This window comes from Rattus norvegicus, chromosome 20 (assembly GCF_036323735.1).
Source record: "Rattus norvegicus strain BN/NHsdMcwi chromosome 20, GRCr8, whole genome shotgun sequence".
In the NCBI taxonomy this organism is placed as follows: Eukaryota; Metazoa; Chordata; class Mammalia; order Rodentia; family Muridae; genus Rattus; species Rattus norvegicus.
The window spans coordinates 21,306,807-21,325,769 of record NC_086038.1 but is presented as its reverse complement, the minus strand read 5'-3'; the positions used below and the strand labels follow the sequence as shown (position 1 = coordinate 21,325,769).

The window sequence follows — 18,963 nt, the reverse complement described above, 5'->3', positions numbered from 1 at the left end:
CACTGAATGCCTTGTCTGTTAACCACCAGTCATACTCAACAAAGGTATGAAACACAATTATTTTATTGATTTCTTACAATCAAATACTGCTAACTAGCATTACTTTCACACATGCATCATTCAGAACGAAGGAAGAGTTCCTCAGTATTTTCAAATGATGCATATATAACACAAAGTTAGAACTGAAAATGCACCCTGATTAATTATGTAAACTGGTAATTTTTTTTAAAAGCGTAACTAATAATTTGGTTCCTTTCTTCATAAACTGGAAATTTAAATATTTCTCCTGATAGTCTTGAGGTTATCATTATGTTACGAGTAGTGCAAACTGTGGCACGTACAGTTCCGTCTGGAAGCGTGTATCTTACACACCATATCTCAAACAAACAAAATGTGCATGAAATGCATACAGTCAACGCATGATAGAAAGCATGTTCCAAATACAAGTGAGCCTCTCAGGCCACCATAGTTAGCTTTTGCATTATCATTTATGGCATTATAGATTAATTACACATGACATACTTTTATACATTTAACCCTGAAGATAAGAAAAATAAGTGTTTGAAAAATTATTCCAGGTAGCCATTTGGTTTGTATCATAAGAAAGCGACCTCCAAGAGTTCAGTGTCTGCCAAGTCGGAATCATGAGCTTTAGTCGTGAAGAAGATAAGTGATGTTTCACAGTGACTTTCCCAGGTCCTGGCACCGCCACCTCTCCCACAGCACTCCAGAGGAAGGAGCATCTCCAGCATGGCTGGCCTCCCCCGGGGCCTGGCTTTCCCTTTGTATTCTCTGCTGGATCAGCTGTGTGGCCAGCCTTCCATTCAGTCATTCATGAATCCTTTCAGAATGTCCTCCGAGAGCTCCATCAGAGGGAGTTCTGGAGACGGGAAATCCAGAGGCGGGAGGTTGGGTATTGGAATGTCCTTGGCTTTCCCCGTGTTAGCTGCAAACTTCTGCCAGGTAGAAGAGGCAGTGGCGGTGTCCGAGTGTGGCGGCAAGCCCCACAGCTCCGACTTCTCCACAAAGTCCGCATCGACATCCAGCTCCTTCTCGGCTGGGCCCTTCAGGAGCCTGGCCTTTTCAGCCTTTAGCTGTTTATTTTCTTTCCTTAGTCTTTCGTTCTCCGCCACAAGGAACTCCACGTGCCTCTTCAACTCTGCAATCTTGGTTGCCTGCTCCTCTATAATCGTCTTATCATCTTTTGGGGCCTTGCTTCCAATACAGGGCTCTGACGGCTCATTCTTTTGCTGAAGTAAAAATAGCAACGTGTCTGGATCCCTGTCAAAGACCCCCTGCACCTCAGGGAGGCGCTTCTCTGTGGAAGGGATGTATGTCTGAGAAAGAAGAGGGCTCTGGCCTTCCGAGTCCTCAGAGGGTCTGTGAGATGCCTGCAGGTGGGGGACTCCATCCCGGTCTGTGCTCTGCTGCGCTTTCAACCGCTCCTCTCGCTTCGCTCTCTTCCACCTCTCCTGGATGAGGAGAAGCTGCTTCATGTGGCTATCCCTTTGCAGTTCCAGTGATAAGTGAGCCTGTGACACAGAAGAAAAGGTCAGTGTACAGAATCTAACATCGGAAGGCTCCAAGGCTCGTGTGTCTGAAACTTGTTGCAGTGGTTGTGGAATCTTTAGGAGGGAGGTGTGGTCTGTAAGTGGCTTGCCTGGGGTGGGCCTTTAGGGTCACAGCCAGTTCTCTGAGTCCTGATACCGAGATTAGCAAGCCATACCACAAACTGTCACCGTGGGCTGAACTCCAAGTGTGATGGCTGCCCTACCATAGTGGATTATATCCCCTTCATCTGTGATCTTCCAGTCCGCACACCTGTATGACAGCCATTACAAACAAGTTCTGTACTGTCAGTTGTACTGCCAATGTTCAGCCTGAAGGAATTATGTCCTTAGTTCAGTCAGCACCCTCTTTCACTGACCGTCATGATGAAGCAAAGCATCACCACAGCTGATGTAGCTGTGGGCTATGTCTATGCGCATGTACAAAGACCTAAGCTAGACCCCAGGCACTGACAAAATGAAAACCTAGCTTTGGACACAGTGGTTTAAAAATATTTAACTTTATGTGTATACATGAGTACGTGCACATGGAGGGAAGAAGAGGCAATATATCTCCTGGAACTGAGACAGACTGCTGTGAGTCCCTGCCATGATCCACAGGAATCCTGTGAGCCTTGAACCCTGACTAGGAGTGGCAGAAGATGAAGAAAGGGCAGCTATGTGTCCAGAGGAAAAAAACAATGGGGCCGCACCCACCACCACAGCAACCTGGGATCTCAGCCTGTTTACTAAGCATGGCAGGGGAGGGCCAACTGCCTCTGGACGGAGAGGAGTGGTCTCGAGCTGTAACCAACCCTGAGGACAAAGCTGCAGAAGCTAGTGTTTGCACACACCAATGCTTTGCCAATTCTGAGCCTGACCCATTTGGGAAAGGTTTTGCCAATTTCCCCTGGGTGTGAAGTCTTGGTCTTTGTCAAGGCTGTACCCAAGTAAAGTACATTCACTCCCTCTGGGCTTCCTCTGCCAACTACAACCCACCTGGTGGGAGCTGGGAGCCGAGCCCTGTCCTCTGGAAGACAGTCAGGACTTTTAACTGCTCCTACACCTCTCCAACCCCCAGGTCAATGTACATTAAAGACTTAGGCTCAGGCCTTCCCCAGCCATAAAACAATATAAAGTCATCCAGAAACAGATCTCAAGTTCAGGAATCTTCTAAGTACTCAAGAGACAAGCAGGAGACTGTTCAGATTTAAGCTGCCTTTGACTAAGCTAAGTGGAGTCCTTCTGGTCCCCTGGACCACCCTGCTTCCTCCGTGTGAGCTGATGCCACAGGTCGGTGGAGCATTGGGAAGGCTCTGAGGGCTCTAAGAGCACACCTGGCTCTCTGACCTGTAAGGAATGCTGGGAACAGGAACCGGTTGGGAAGGCCAATGTCGGCTCACATTCTTTACATTTCCTCCCCAAAACACAGCTGCATACTTCTCAGTGACCCAATTCAAATCTCCACAAGAAAACATTGCTTTGGGGAAAAAAAGGTTGTATTTTCAGCCAGGCATGGTAGCACATTTCTTTAATCCCAGTACTAGGGAAGGCAGAGTCTGTGGATCTCTGAGTCCCAGGCTAACCTGCTCTACATAGTGAGTTCCAGGCCAGCAAGGACTGTACAGCAAGGCCACGATTGCTCTTTTCAAATAACGGAGAGAGGAGGGCGTGTGTGAGTGTGTCGCCTATGAAGACAGAAGACAGACGACAGATGACGGCGTGGATCCCTTGCGCTCAAGCTGTTGGTAAGCGCCTGGCACACAACCTGGCCATAGTACTTGGGTACCATTAACTTCTCTTAACTACTGAGCCATCTCCCCAGCCCCCAGAACACTTCTGCAAATACTGTGTGTGAGCATGTCTTACCTGTTCAGACTGTGTCAGCTTCATGGCTTCAGAGAGATAGGCTAGTTTAAAAAAACAAAACAAAGCAGCAAATTAGTATATGAGCATCATAGTTTTGTGATGTTTCGGTTACTAATGGAAATGTTTACTCTTCACAGTACAAACAACTGGTCCTCTAAGTAATTGTACTAAAAAGGCAAATTTGAAAACTGTATTAACTTCTCCCAAAAGAATATCACTGGTAAACAAATATCCACTAACTCATCTTAATAACTGGAAGCTTTAAACCCTTGAAAAGTGGGGGGCTGGGGACCCAGCCATGGCCGAGGGCTTACCTGGCATGAGTCTGGGCCTAACAATGCAGAGCAAAAGAGTCAGAGATCTTGTGGTGAAGGAACTACAGAAAGGAAGAATTCACTGAGGCCTGTGCTCATCAAACACCAAGAGGTCCCCATGACTTAACTTCATCTGAGTATCTGCTCCTCACTGCGGTCTCCTAGGGGAACTACTTCCTCAATTGGTTCTGTGCCATACCAACAGCCTGTCACTGTCATTAGGTGCTAAGAGCCCTAAGCCAAACACTGTGACACATCCTGTGGCACACAGACACCAGCATGTGGGACGGTGACATAGAAGGATCACAATGTCAAACCCAGCATGAATGTCTAAACAAAAAGCCCTTTGAATATGATAATATTCACTGTGCAGTATAATGCCATTTAAGAAGACACACTTTTCTTTAATCTTGATCAAATCTGGGTGACTTAATAATCTGTTGAATTTAAATAGGCAATGCTGAAATCTTTACATTTTCTCTTTGGACTTGATGGATCTTGAAAGGCCCTGACTCCATGGCACATGTGGAGGTCAGAGGACAACTTATGGGATTCAGTTCCCTCCTTCCACCATGTGTGTTCTGGGAACAAGTCAAGGCCTGTTGGTAAACACCTTACTTGCTCTTGCTGTCTTTCCTTTGTCAAAGTTGATTTCTGGAGCTGAAGGGCACAGCAGCTAAACACCTGCGTTTGGTCCTTGGCTGCTACTCCCAAGGTTACCCTCTGACCTGCACATGTGCTTTCTCCATCACTCCAGCACCCATAAATAATATAAAGAAAGCGGATTTTCCTCGGATATTTCTGCCAGTGATGGAAACTTAACCAGAAAACTAGAAGCAAGACTAGAGCCATTGTTATGACCCTAGCTAACTAGATTGCTCAGAAGTGAATGATTGGTGCTGGTCTACAGAAGTTTAAAGGTGTGGAGAAGGAAGGCCGGAGAAGGCAGCTTAGAAAGTTGTTATGTAGGAGCTTAATGGGGCAATCTGGGTGAAAACAGCCGACCGAAATACTAACCCGAATGCAGAGACTAAAGGCTGGGCTCAAGAAGCTTCATGCGAAAATGTATTGTCATAAAATCGAGCCCCTGACTAGGACAGAGCCAAAGCTCAGGGACCTGAGACCCCCTTTATGAGGCACGATCTACAGCCCTCCCCACTCTGCTCTGCAGCTTCCTCGTCTACCTGTTTCCAGCATCTGCACTTGGCTGTGCGCTCCTCTTTAAGGTGTTTAATAGTCTTTCTGGAATAACCAGAGTAAGCTAATAAGCGTTTCTAATGCTGGGTTAGGCTCTTGCTCACCATATGTTTTTTGGAGCCTCTGATCTTTACACTTCCTTTTGTTGTCTGATCTTAATCCAAATACCTTAATGATTTTTTTTTTAATTTCTTGACTTAGAATTTTCTGTCTGCCAAGTTCTAACAAGCCTGAGATTCAAAGTATATGTTCCTTCTCCAGAACTGTCCTCTCTCCTATCTTTACCCTGTCTCCAGAACTATGTGATCATCTCTGCTCCAGCCATATCTGCCTAGCCTGTAGTCATCCCTTCACCTTTCCTGGCTAGGCCTGTGGTAGCCAGCAATAGCAGAGCAGTGCACAGAATGTGGCAAGAGGCTTCCAGAGGTGCACAAAGCAGAAAGAGCAGAGGGCAGGACACACTGTGCGACTTGCTTGTGACGGTCCTCTCATCCTGTCTACGTGCATTTGCTTTAAAGCAAATTCAGAATAGCTTTCACAAAACCAAGTTTAATCCAACTGGAAATGCTGACCTCGACAGAGCACTGAACCTAAACTTAATACATAGGATAATCCAAAATCAGCAAGGACCACACTGCCTACAATAAAGTCTTAAAACAAAGGCAAAAAGAGAAAGGAAGGAAGGAAGGAAGGGAGGAAGGAAGGAAGGAAGGGAGGAAGGAAGGAAGGAAGGAAGGAAGGAGAGGAAGGGAAGAAGGGAGGGAGGGAAGAAGGGAGGGAAGGAAGGAAGGAAGGAAAGAAAGAAAGCAAGCAAGCAAGCAAGCAAGAAAGAAAGAAAGAAAGAAAGAAAGAAAGAAAGAAAGAAAGAAAGAAAGAAAGAAGTTATTTTAAAGGAAAAGGGGCTAGAGAGATGGCCTGGCCATCAAGAGCACCCAGGTAGGCTTGCTAATCCAATTCCTGGGAATGCAATGTCCTCTTGCCTTCAGCGCCGCCTGCACACATGTGCTGCACATAAACTTAGGCAGTCATGCATGTACACATAAATTTAAGTATTATTTTAAAATAATGCATGGTCAGAGTTCCCTTCACAAAGTCCCATTTGATAATCCCAAGTTTATGAAAGTGCCATCTCAAAAAAGCCACCTTTTCTCTTTTTACTTAAACTTTCTTTTAGATGACATCTTGATCATATTCGTTTCCTCCCCAACTCCTAGATCCTTTCCATCTCCCACTCACCCAAGTTCATGTTTTCTCTTTCTCTCAAAAAAAAAAAAAAAAAAAAAAAAAAAAATCAGAACAAAAACCTAAAAGACAAAAAATAACAAGACAGAACACATTTTGTTGTGTGTCCTGTTGTGTTCAGAAAAGTCTTAACAATACTGGCAATTACTTCTTTTAATTATAACACAGGCTAATATTTAAAGTACCTATTAAGTAAACAATGAAAAATACCCCACCCCACAACCTCCAAAGTAACTGTCTACCACTGCAGGAGAGCACACATGGCCCAGTCCCCCAGTTGTTAAGCCTTCTAAACAAAAGATCAGCGTTGGGATGATGTTTTCTCCCTTCCACGTTCTTCAGGATAGTCTGCACTTAGTGTCTAACACTGCTGCGGGGTATGTGATCACACTGGAAACCCACAGATTGTGTGTCTAGTTGTGGTGTGACTCAGCCCTTAGTGCACGCCTTTAATCCCAAACAATGAAAGGACACCCATGTTTGAAAGCGATGTCTAACTGCTTGGCAGACAAAGTATGAATCAGAGAAAAATTGGACAGAGCAGAATATGGCCACACTACAAGAGAGAAGAGAGGAAAGGGAAGCTACTCAAGGGGCAGTGCAGTGAGAAAGAGGAGGCGGTTTTACTGGAGAGTTGTACAGAGATAAAGCACAGGAAATAACAAGCTACACAAAGGTGAAGACAGAGGAGCCAGAAGAGTAGAACAGTTGCTAGAATTAGTTTGAGGTCAAGCAGAACAATTCAGAAGAGGCCAAGAGAAGCCAGATTGAATCAGTCAGCTTGGAGAGGAGCTTGAACCAGAACAGCTGAGTTGAATCACCCAACCAGAGATCAAAAAGAAAGGGTGAACTTATCAAGTCTCAGAGGCTAAAAACATTCTAGGCCCAGATTATATCGCACAGAGGCTAGAAGCTTCCAGGACTAAGTCTAAGTTAGCTGACAGGCAGTAAACATCCAGATGACAATTACAACAGATGAATAAAAAATACGCTTACATATGTATGTTGACTCACTCTACTTCACCTATCACACACACACACAACCTTATCTACTATGGCTAAAGGACCCTGGCACTTGTCCATATCACAGTTTTCTATCTAAACCTGGTATACCATCACAGGGTTACACTACACGTTAACCATAAGGTTAACACTATGGTTGAAGAGAGATTTAAAGATAACTGGTTTTGGATTGTAGAAAATTCTGCCTAACATCATAAAAATACACAGATACATCTCCCCAGTTAGTCCAATTCTGTGAGGCTCCTGCCTCTTACTCCACAAAGTGTAAGGATGACAGGTGTGAGAATTTCCTATTCTCAGCTGGGTGTGACTAGCACATACCTGCAATCCAAGCACTTCAGGAGGTTGAGACAGGAGTGCGCATGCTTGGGGAGTAAGCTTGGGCTGTCTTAGGGTTTCACTGCTGTGAACAGACACCGTGACTAAGGACAACATCTAATTGGGGCTGGCTTACAGGTTCAGAGGTTCAGTCCATTATCATCAAGGTGGGGTCATGGCAGCATCCAGGCAGGCATGGTGCAGGAGGAGCTGAGAGGTCTACATCTTCATCTAAAGGCTGCTAGTGGAAGATTGACTTCCAAGCAGCTAGGAAGAGGGTATTAAGCCCACACCCATAGTGACACTCCTACTCCACTAAGGCCACACCTCCTAATAGGGCCACTCCTTAGCCCAAGCATATACAAACCATCACAGGCTACATAATGAGTATTGGGCCAGAGGGCTACATCAGCAAGATCCTGAATCAATTTTTTTTCTTGGTAATTACTTATAAGCAAAACATACAGGAGATTTAGCCAGAGCAGTGTCCACCATGAGTTTGTATTTCAACAGTAAATAACGTTCTTTTCCCTGCCAGAAAAGAATACTACTCTAGTCAGAAAGGAAAGAAAAGTGCTTTCCAGCAGAATGTTCTAGAACTGAGGTAGCACCCACTCTAGATGAAATACAAGCAAGCACTCTCCACAAGGCTTTGAGTTTGTTACTCGGCTAACTGAGTGAGCTTTGAACATCAGGCCCCCAGACCTACTTATGAAGCTAACTTAGAAATTCTGGTAGGAAAGCAACAACATTCTAAGTACGCACTTAACTGATACTCCATCTCCAGCCCAGAAAGCCAACAGCTTCATACCTAATGACAACCCCGGTAAGAAAGTACTCATTTGTTTTTGTGACAGGATCTCACCTGGCAGTCCAGGCTGGCCTACAACTCATGGCAATCCTCTCTCCTGTCAGGCAACAGTTCTATTCAGTATCTAAGAAAAATACTTACCTGTCGCCTTTTTGTGACAAGAAATCGCTTCTTCGTATTTCCCAGCAGCTAACAAACGGTCTGCCCGTCGGCTCTGTTGGTGAGCCTAGAAGACAAACATTCTGAGTTACTGCAAAATTATAAAACAAGACTTCTAAATAAATCAAATTTTTTAAACAAGACAAGTGATGTTGTTTGTTATCAACAAAAAAACTAAGCTACAAAAGGAGCCAAGCCAAGAAACTTAGTATCTGACAGGACCCTCTTCATAAACCCTCTCTGGTTACTGGGCTTTAACTGCTAAGAGACCCCTATTCTACTTAATATTAATAATGCTTAATGTCCAATTCATCAAAAAAACAAACAGCAAAGCAAACTTAGATACCCCTACTCTAAAGGTAGGTAAATAGTGCTGACCTTCTTACATGAATACTTAAAATATCCCAAAGCAGCCAGCCACAGAGACACACATCTGTACTGCTGGCACTCCGGATGGGACGCAGGAAGAGCAAAGTCATCTCCTAGTTCAGGTTAGCCTGAGCAATACAGCGAGACCATGCCACAAAAGACAAGTACTAGAAGGTATAGCCCAGCAGTAAAGCGTCTGCCCAGCAGAGTAAGGCTTAGGTTCAATTCCTAGCATGGCCTCAGGTGGGGGAGAGGGGATACCCTCCCCTAAGATATATGGAGCTCAGGATAGACCACCTATCAAGCACTTCCAAGGTCATCAGACCACAAACTACAACAATAGCAACCCAAAAAGACCTTGAATACACTTATTTCACTTACAGCTTTGTCAACCTGTTTCCTTCTCTTACAAGGTCGGTAACTTATGTTAATACTACAACATTAGATAGGAGGAAAGAAAGAGTAAGAGGAGGAGGAAGAGGAGGAGAAGGAAAGTCATCAGGTACACATGGTGGGTCAAAGTCTTCTAACCAGAATGGTGCTTACAGATGATATAACAAAGATGAAAGAAAGAGAGAAAAAAAAGAGAGAGAGAGAGAGGAAGAAAGAAAGAAAGAAAGGAAAGAAAGGAAGGAGGGAGGCAGGCAGATAAAAGGAAGGAGGAAAGAAAGGGAAAGAAAGAGAAACAAAAGAGAAAAAGAAAGAACAGAACAGAGAAGGAAAAGAGAAGATATTGGGCAAGGTAGCACATATCTGTGATTATAGCACTCAGGAGTAAGGAAAGATAATGAAATTAAGTTCAATGCCAGGGTGGGATCTTTTGTCACACAAACACATGCACAGTTAGTTGTTTTATGTTTATTTGTTTATAAATCAACTTTTCCCAAGCTTGGGTTATCTGGGAAGTGGAACCTCAACTGAGAACATACCCTCATCTGACTGGCCTGTAGGCAAGCTTACAATGGGAAGGCCCAGCACACATTAAGTCAGGGCCAACCCATGGGCAGGTGGTCTTGGATTAAGAATGCAGGGCTGAGCAAACCATGGGGAGCCAACCAAGTAAGGAATATCCTTCCGTGGGCTCTGCCTCAGTTCCTGCCCTGACTTCCTCAGCCGATGATCTACAAACTGTGAAATCAAATAAACCCTTTTTCCCTAAGTTGCTTTTGACTACTGTCCCTGGTTTAGTGCTATGAAGAGACACCATGACCAGACAACTCTTAAAAAAGAAAGCATTTGAGGACTTGCTTACAATTTTAGAGGGTTAGTCCATGACCATCATGGTAGGACAAAGGAAGCAGACGGGCATGGTACTGGAGAAGTAGTTGAGAACTGATCCACAAGCAGCAGCAGAGACTGGGCGTGGCATGAGCTTTTGAAATATGAAAACCCACCCCCAGTAACACCTCCACAAAGGCCACACCCACACCAATAAGGCCACGCACCCTAATTCTTCCCAATAGGTCAACTGTGGACTGAGTGAGCAAATATATGAGTCTATGGGGCCATTCTCATCCAAACCACCACACACATGGTGCTTATCATAGCCATGGAGACCAAGAGTGGCTCACAGCGAATCCCAACTCTTGGGGGTGGAGGAAAGTTCTGAAGTAGAGGACAACTTACCAGAAGACAAAAACAAAAACAAAATCCCTTGTTCCCCAAGCATTATTTACAATAACCAAGTAGAACTAATGCGAATATTCCTAACAGAAGAATCGGCAAATCAAGGTATAATGTGTCTGCTCAGTGCAATCTAGTCAGTCTTAAATGGGAAGATAATTTCACAAGAACATGCATACATTTAATCTTACTAAACTATGTAAATATTTAGGATGGCAAACTTTATGGTCTGGGCTTTTTTTTTTTTTTTTTTTTTTAGTGAAAACACTACTCTCTGTTCAGTTAGGTATAAAATCTTGAAGCCTTTTCAAGAAATGCACCATAAATGCTTCATGAAAATCACTTTTGCAGCTGAGATACGGATGCGTTCTGAGTGTTTACGGAGTTTACTCACTACGAGGCAGACAGGAGGAGACCTGCACACTTCCCTGCATTCCCTACTTCTCTGTTTGTAAAGAAGAAGCAACTGCTTCAAAGAGCTTTCATTCTTCAAACAGCAATAATGCAAACTTTCCCTGAATCTGTCTTTAATAGGAGCTTAAGATAATGGGTTAATTTTAACCATGGAGACATGGAGTGAGCAAAAAGTGTGTTCTGCACAGTAACCAGATAAAACAATTGGGGTGAGGTAGGAGGGGCAGACCTCTACCGCCTTCTACATGCTACCGTGTAGTGTGCACCACCACGCTCAGACAAGGGCAGATCTTCTTTCTGGGAAGATAGTAGAAACAGTGAGAGCTGACAGACACCTGCAATGAATGGTGGAATCCAGTCAAGGTCTTAGGCAGTAAGCAGAAACAGAAAATGAATAAAGGCGTCATGATGTGCAGGTGCCCTCGCCTTTTCTGAACAATCAATCAATCAATCAATCAATCAATCAATGCCCACAGCTTTTCTTTCGTAGAAGAAAACTTCTCTGAAACCCCACAGTACCTCCTAACAAAGGACAGCACTGACCTAACCCTACCAAGAGCCAAGGGGCTCTAGGATCAGGTTCTGACTCTTGTTTCCCCACGTGTTAATAAAATTTTGAGTTTGAACCAGTCAATTGTTTGGGGGCTGTAGAGAGACCCATTTGGGCATTATTCAAATGCAGAACTGATGGTAGCTCGGCAGCAGAGCTTGCAAGTCTATGGAAGCAAAGCTGTGGCTGGGGAGCACATCTTAAGAATCAAAGACAACTCAGGTGTGGTGGTGCAGGGAGGCAGAGGTGGGGAAATCTATGAGTTCGAGGCCAGCCTGGTCTATTAAGCTCGGTCCAGGAAGGCCAGAGCTTTACATACAAACAAAAACAAAAAACCCAACCAACCAAAAGTGTGGGGGGAAGCTAGGACTAAGTACAGCCTTAGCTGTGACAGATGGTGGCTCACACCTCTAATCCCTAAAACGGCTGGAGCAGGACCACAAGCTTGAGGCCAGCCTGGAATGTAAGACACTGTCTCAGATTCATGCTTTCCAGGCAGAGTGGCACACACCTATCATCCTAGCACTTGGCACAGTGCTACATGAAGAAGGGCAAGTTCTAAGTCATCCCTACCAACACATGAGTTTAAGACCAGCCTGAGCCATATAAGACCCTGTGTCTAAAAAGGCAGAAGATAATATAGAAACCTATAGTCACCATTATGTTTTCAAAAATCTTTAAAGGGTTCCCATTTAAAACTGTTCTCTTAAACACTGTGGTAAAATTACAGGCATTAAAATATGTCCACAAAAGTGTTTCTTTAGAAATTCAAAGTAAAAACACAGGAAATCAAAGCACAGTCTACCTTTGTATATACTGCTTTCCCTTGGCAACCATGACGTCTATACCAGACACATATCCTTACACTGCCTGGCTTTCTGGACACCTAAACAGAACTCTAAACCCCAGATTTTCAAACCTGGAATCTGTTCTGGTTTGGTCTGTTGGTTGCCCAGAGACAGGGAGTCCACATAGACCCAAGTAATCGTACCCCCAAGTTATTTCTGATTGGTAAATAAAGATGCCTACAGCCTATAGCTGGGCAGAACTGAGATAGGTGGTGCTTGGTGTCCCCTGAGGATTCTAATAGCATAGAAAGTAGATCTGCCTGGCTCTTGTGCTGATTAAGGCTTATTATAAAGGTTGGGCATGTCTTTTATCTGGAAACAAAATGGTAAAAGGCATGATAGAAACCCCAGATTTGGAATTAAATATTTTCAACAATCAGAAAGCACATATAATATGGTGTCAAGTGGTTGTAACTACAGGACACTTTGAGAGTGGCCAGGCAGAAAACACAGGGCTGAAGTAAACAGTTCAGAGTCTATCAAAGGAGGCCCCCACATGCTCCCAGACACTGTACCACTGCTCTTCCTGCCCCTCTCTTTGGGGTCCAATAACTCTTTTGGCTTAAACTAAAACAAGTGGACTTCCATCATTTAAACCAACAAAAATCCTAGCAACTATATAATTAGGGTACTAAGTGAATGGATTTACTGTCAAGAAGGACTGCTTTGCTTTTCTGGGCTGCTTTTAAAAACGTAAGTTCAAGGCCAGCTGTCTCAGCATAGTGGTTCCAGCAGCATTCAGAGAGCAGAGAGACAAGAGCTCTGTCAGCCAAAGAACAGCCTGGTCTACACAGCAGGTTTCAGGATGAAGGAAGACCCCCCTGCTCCTCCCAAATAAAACCCTCGAATTAAAGGATACTATCTCCTACATGTTTCAATCTATTAATTTCTCTGACCTGGAATGCTGTATCAAAAGAAAAAGAAAAAACAGCATCCAAATATTAGAAAGAGGGCAGAGATATCTACTATATTCCTGACCTGTACGGTCTTTGGTTGGGACAGAGGAGACAGATTATTCCTCTGCCCCAGTCAGGGCTCCCACAAACAAGTATCAAGCAGCATCTCCAAACAGAACAATTACGTGGAAGGTAACTGCTCAAGCAGTGAATCTGAGAACCTCATTTCTACTCTGAAGACTTTCTCCCTGTGTTGCTTTGTAACCTTTTCCCTTCCATCGGTTTCTAGTTTCTCTTGTTTTCCTTTTTTCCCTTTTGTGGAAACTGTCACCATGTGCTGTTAGACAATGAGAATTGAGTACAGGCCTTACAAATTACAGGATGTAAACCATTAATGAGTTACGGTGGCTCAATAAGGTCTCGAACATTAAGTATTGTAGCACCTCATGTATAGTGAGAAGTTATAGTCGGGCTTTAATTTAGGTATAGTGTGAGAGGCCCTGTGCTTCTGCAGAAGCCCGAGAGGATCTTCCACTATAGAGCAGTTTGGCAGCTCTACACACAAAAGCAATTGTCATCGATCTGTGCGGATGTCTCCGTGCAGGTCACAGGTAAAGCAGATGGGTTAATAATGCCCCAAGACAAAGCTCAATGACTGATCTTAGATTCTGGCTTTTAAACCCCACTCTCTCAACATCCTCTGCATTTCTATGTCATAATCAATAAAACTGGTAGCTCATCTAGCCATTATGGAAATATGAATAACGAAGCTCTGTCACCCACCAATAGTTGCTATAAATTAGCACTCCACCGCCCCTCCCCATGCTCCCTGCCCCCGAGCTTCCAGGGAAGCCAGTCCTGTCTATGGCACAGGATTTCCTTTCCTTCTATTCTTTTCAGGAATGCCAATGTGACTGGATGAGAAGGTCACAGGGACTTCGGGTACATAAAAGACCATACTTTGGCCTATGACATGACCCTTTTCTCTGGGATGTGATGCTTAAAAGAATTAACCACTTCAGGCAAAATACGAACCGAACGCTCCCGAGGGAAGCTCTGTTATTCAACACACACTCCCAGTGCTCTTAGGCTGAACAGAGAGAAGACAGGTGTGCCTGGAGGATGAACATATGAAAAAACAAAACAAGTGTGGTTATGCAGTCACATGGGCATGGCCTGCAGCAGCCTAAGCAACATCACGCACACTAAATCTGACATCATTACCCGAGCTGGCAGCGCTAGCAATTACCTCACGGAAGTTCTGACATTCGTTTGCTACCAGCTGAATGCCAAAAGTTAAATGCATGGGGGGAAATACTAACACATGCTAAGTGGTTTTATAAGTTAGTTTTTCCATATTAAAAATTAACAAATGGGTGTGGTACAGGCTTGTTATCACAACACTAAGACAGGAAAATCTAAGTTTGGAGCCTGAACTCCACACTGAGGCCTGTTCTTAAGAACCTGCCTCAAAGATGATTAAATGTTGATGTCAGCATCCTTGAGCATATTCAGATGAGCTTCTGCTTCTGTTGAAAAGGATGCTGTGTTTGATTGTGGTCCGAAGCTTTGAAGCACTACTTGGCATCTCCTTCCTTGGAGGTCTCACTGTTTAAACATAACAGATTTGATAGCTTGTTGGTAAGGTGAGGTCCAGCTTGTCTCCACTAGGTCATCTTCATGTGAATCCAGTGGTTATACGGTTTTGTTCTAGGGATATTTCATTTTTTTAATAACGGTTTTAGCTGACATTCATGGAGAGAATGAATCCTTAGAAGTGTGCCACTAGTGAAAGGAAATCCTGTCTAGAGTATGTTTCTTTACAAAGCTGTGTCACACCATCCTTTGGGCCCTCTGCTGGAAAAGTAGAATCAAGTCTCAAATAATGCCTTTTAAATTGTATCCTCTAGTATTATAGATGTAGGACAGTACTGTATCATACCTCTGTGGATGTAAAATAGCTTGTACCTGCTTTATGATACGTAGTAGTGACCGTGCTTTATCAGAGCTGTTTTTAATGATGTTGCTCAGAATGTTTTCTTTCCAGATGATGATTGAGAAGCTAATTTAAAAAAAAAAATGGTGCCAGGTACCACAAGAGTAACAGAACTGTGCTGTTTTCTCGGGTTTTGTTTTTTTACTTTTTTTTTTTTTTTTTTTTAATGGAGTGTGCTGGATGTCTCTACAGTTTTGTTCAGATGACTGCAGAACCTGGAAAAGCTGTTGCTGCTGTTGATGCATAACACACTGCTATTATTGGTCTTTTTATATAAATATAAATATATATATACAGATATATAATTTGATTTTTTTGAAACTTTAGCTGTGCTGCCAACTTTGGAAAAAAGTATCCCCGTTTACTGTGTTGAGTTGGCACTGTACAGAAATTAACAGCCATATTGGTCTAGAAATGTTGAACTTAAGTTTTTTCCATTTGTACAGGGGTAACACACTGTATTAAATATGTAAGGTCTTATCTACGTGGGTTTGATTACAAAAACTAATAAAGTATTCTCTAAATTTAAAAAAAATAAAATAAAAAAAAGAAGGTACTTTGGAGGAAAATAAATTCATAGATTTGGAAAAAAAAAAAAAAGAACTTGCCTCAAATAAGCAAAAAAAAAAAAAAAAAAAAAAAACAGAGGAAAAACTGGACCGAACTCATTTATTTAGAATTGAAAGACTATTTTTCCCTCAAAAGAAGTATAGTTTCTTTTGACAACTCTGAATGCACTGTTAGAAGCAGGTGGTGATGAGCTGGAGCTCAAAGTGTATTTAAATGACTGACTTAAGTAATTATTTAATTCCCCTCAGCTTAGGAGTGTTTACCAGCAAATCTCACATACACTTTTAAGTCCCTAGGATGCTCTGAGGACACAGGATTCTAAACCCATTACTGGACAGTAGTGAAGTCCTACATTATACATTCCCATGACAAACTCGTATAGTTTACTAGAATTTTCAAAGATACCCATTCAGTCACAGAATTCAGGGCTGCCTTTTATGTTGGGTGAAGAGGATATGTGTATTCACTGACACTCAAAAACAAGACAAGACAAAAAAAAAAAACTTCAAAAAACTTTAATCTAAGGCTCAGGGGATAAAGACACTCACTCTCACCCTGGTTTACATGAGTTCAATCTGCAAACTCACATGGTGGAGGGAAATGGCACTCCCATTGTTTTGACTTCCACACAAATGACACACACAGACACAAACCCTAGTCTCTCGCAGCTGTCTAACAGAAGTGTACCACTGCTACTCTGTAATACCTTAAATCTTCCAAGTAAACATCCTGTTATTTCTCAATGGCTAGCTAGGCTGGAATCAGAAATCGAAATCTTCAAAATCTCAAACTGCCACATTTCTGAAATTTGTCACATAAATTTGAGGACCGGATGATGGAATTGTGCTAGCCTCCTAATTTACCTATTTATGACGGAAGTACTCAACAGAGCCTGGAACGCCAGCATTTAGAAAGCTGAAGCCCAACACCAGCCTAGGTGACAGAGTGCGCTCGGAGCTAGCACGGCTCAAACAAACAGCAGCCACCATTGCCACCAGTTACCCACTTTTTCCCAAACTGTGGATGCAGCGCTCCAAATGTCACTGACCCCAATTTCAGTGTTCTCACAGGCTTGTGGAACACTTAGCCAGGGTCAGGCTACACCCTGCTGCCAAAGTGAAGCTAACTGGAAGTGAACCAGTGATCGTTCTGCAAGGACACTTGAACTCTGAAGCACTCTGTAAACAGCTAATAATATTCCTGTGGAGTTTTCCTGGTCAGCCAGCCATGCTTCACTGCAAATTATCGTTGACCACACGAGTTCTCTTACAAACAAGAGAGGTGCGAGGTATTTCCCTAGCTTCCAAAACTCATTAGCCTTAAGTGTAATCCACTTAAGAAATGCACGCAGGGCCTAACTTAGTAACCCCTGGATAGGCTTCTCTGACCTGCTAACCTGGCGCTAAGAATGGAACCACTGCTTTAAGTGATCACTCTCCAGTGTTCTAGCTCAACAATCCCAAATCTCAGTAAGTGACAAGGGCTTATGGTCTCATTATAAGAGCAGCTAACTCCTCCAGTGTTCTATGAAGCACAGTTCTACATGCCTTTTATCTGTTCAGTCCTTTAATCCTCACAACGAACGTGGGTGAAAAACAAAACAAAAAACACAAGTGAAATGTTTTTGCTCAAGGTCTCTCGAAGCTATTAGGTGACTAAGCCAGAGTTCAAATCCAAGAGTCTGGCTCCAGAAATCCATACTCTGAAACCACAGACTCTGGCTTCTCTGCACAGCACGGATCAGGCTCTTCCAAGCCGGGAGGGAGGGCAGAGTTCCAAAGGAAGCAATCAACCCTCCACAGTCCTGTTCCCAGTCCCACCGCATCACAAACCACCTACAAACTCGGGACTTCCAAAGTTTTACTCTGCAACGCTAAGAAACCAGACGTCTGCATCTGAATGCCACAAACCTTTCCCAGGAACCCCGAAGATGTCCTGTGACCACTCTAGAAAAGAACTGTGGGAGGTTTGGGGTTTTGTGAGGTTGTTTGGAGCGGGAGATGGGGTGGGGGAAGGTGTTTCTTTTTGCCCCAAACAATAATGACCCCAGCTCCCTGTGCTTTTTCTGAGAAACGCAGGCATGTCTGGTACTTTCGAGAGCCTTAAAGCAAAGGGACTGGGCTGCGGTTCCGATCCAGCTGTTTCAAAGGGGCCTTCGTTGGCGCAGCTGTGAGGGCAGCAGGGAAGGGGGGGCGGTGTGCGAGGCGCGGCCCCGACACCCCGACTCTGTCCGCGGCCTGCAGGCGGCTACGTGGCGCTGGAACGCGGTCCCAGCAGGGCAGATGCCACGGGTCCCGAGAAAGAGGCCTGGGCACCGAGGGTCAAGGTCCCTCTGAGCTCACAGTTCCCCCTTCAGTCCGGGTTGCCCCTCAGCCCGCGTTCCCCCTCAGCCCACCGGTCCTCGACTCAGCCCGCGACCACTCACAAGGTTGAGGGGTCCTTCCATCACTTCCATAGACCCCGGGGTGAGCGGCGGCCCGAGGCGGAGCGGCGGCACCTGGGCACATGGAGGGGCAGCGAGGGCAGGGAGACGCGGCGGCTGGCAGGAGGCTCCAAGCAGAACCCGGAGCCGGCAGTGAGAGCCCAGGAGCGACGGCCGCGCCACTTCCGCCTCCGACGTCGCGCCGCGGGGCGGTCTCTGCGTCCCCGCGCACGGCGTCGTGACGTCACGCGCCGGCGCGGGGTAGGGGGCGCGGCTGGGGTAAGAGGACGGGGTGGACGGGACTAGGGGCGGGGCATCAGCTAAGTGACAGGAGTCCCCTGTCCCCCTGAGAGGTAGCGCTTGATCTCTGCGGCGTCCCTTGAGAAGCTGGGTCTGGGTAGTGGTTTAATATGGTCTCCCTGCATGCTTGACCCTTCCATCACGTAGGCTTTCCCAGATCCTCTCTTCTCACCTCCACACCTCCTTTTCCGTCTCTGTCCTATCTCTGTTGACTTCTTTTAAGAAGCAAATTTGAGCCAAGTTAATGCCCGGCACTAGATCGCCTTACAGGAGGTTTCCACATTTTTTTTCTTTGCTTGAGTCCTATGCCTGAATTTTGTGTAAGTCATTATATACATATGCGTGTGTAAATATATGTATATATATGTATATATGTGTATTTTCATATATATGCATACAACCTGTTTACTCTTGTTCGCATGTACAATGTGCCTACAGTAATCAGTGTTCTAGGAAACCTCTGGAGGAATACTAACAGGTGTAGAAAGTAAAAGG

General features: G+C 44.4%; 1 protein-coding gene across 3 annotated transcripts; it reads right to left on the bottom strand.

The window, feature by feature from the left end:
• Positions 1-45: 45 nt before the first annotated feature.
• Nrbf2 (nuclear receptor binding factor 2) lies at positions 46-18,381 on the bottom strand. 3 transcript variants are annotated; one of them, NM_022186.3, is made up of 4 exons: positions 18,172-18,370; positions 8,463-8,547; positions 3,417-3,457; positions 46-1,532 (listed from the first exon to the last, which is right to left on the bottom strand). In NM_022186.3, the coding sequence occupies exons 1-4, from the start codon at positions 18,199-18,201 to the stop codon at positions 825-827; spliced, it is 864 nt and encodes a 287-aa protein (NP_071522.2). In that variant the 5' UTR covers positions 18,202-18,370; the 3' UTR covers positions 46-824. The 3 variants fall into 3 exon arrangements, with proteins under 3 accessions (NP_071522.2, XP_063135554.1, XP_063135555.1); XM_063279484.1 differs by lacking the exon at positions 18,172-18,370 and adding an exon at positions 14,216-14,235; XM_063279485.1 differs by lacking the exon at positions 8,463-8,547 and having other exon boundaries at positions 18,172-18,381.
• Positions 18,382-18,963: the final 582 nt, after the last annotated feature.

What these genes read in the sequence shown, in the direction of transcription:
- Nrbf2 (NM_022186.3), bottom strand. Translation starts at nt 18,201, where the DNA reads ATGGAAGTGATGGAAGGACCCCTCAACCTT. An exon ending in TTGTCACAAAAAGGCGACAG is followed by an intron (nt 3,458 to 8,462) that starts GTAAGTATTTTT and finishes TTTTTAAACTAG; the next exon opens with CCTATCTCTCTGAAGCCATG. An exon ending in AGCTGACACAGTCTGAACAG is followed by an intron (nt 1,533 to 3,416) that starts GTAAGACATGCT and finishes TCTGTGTCACAG; the next exon opens with GCTCACTTATCACTGGAACT.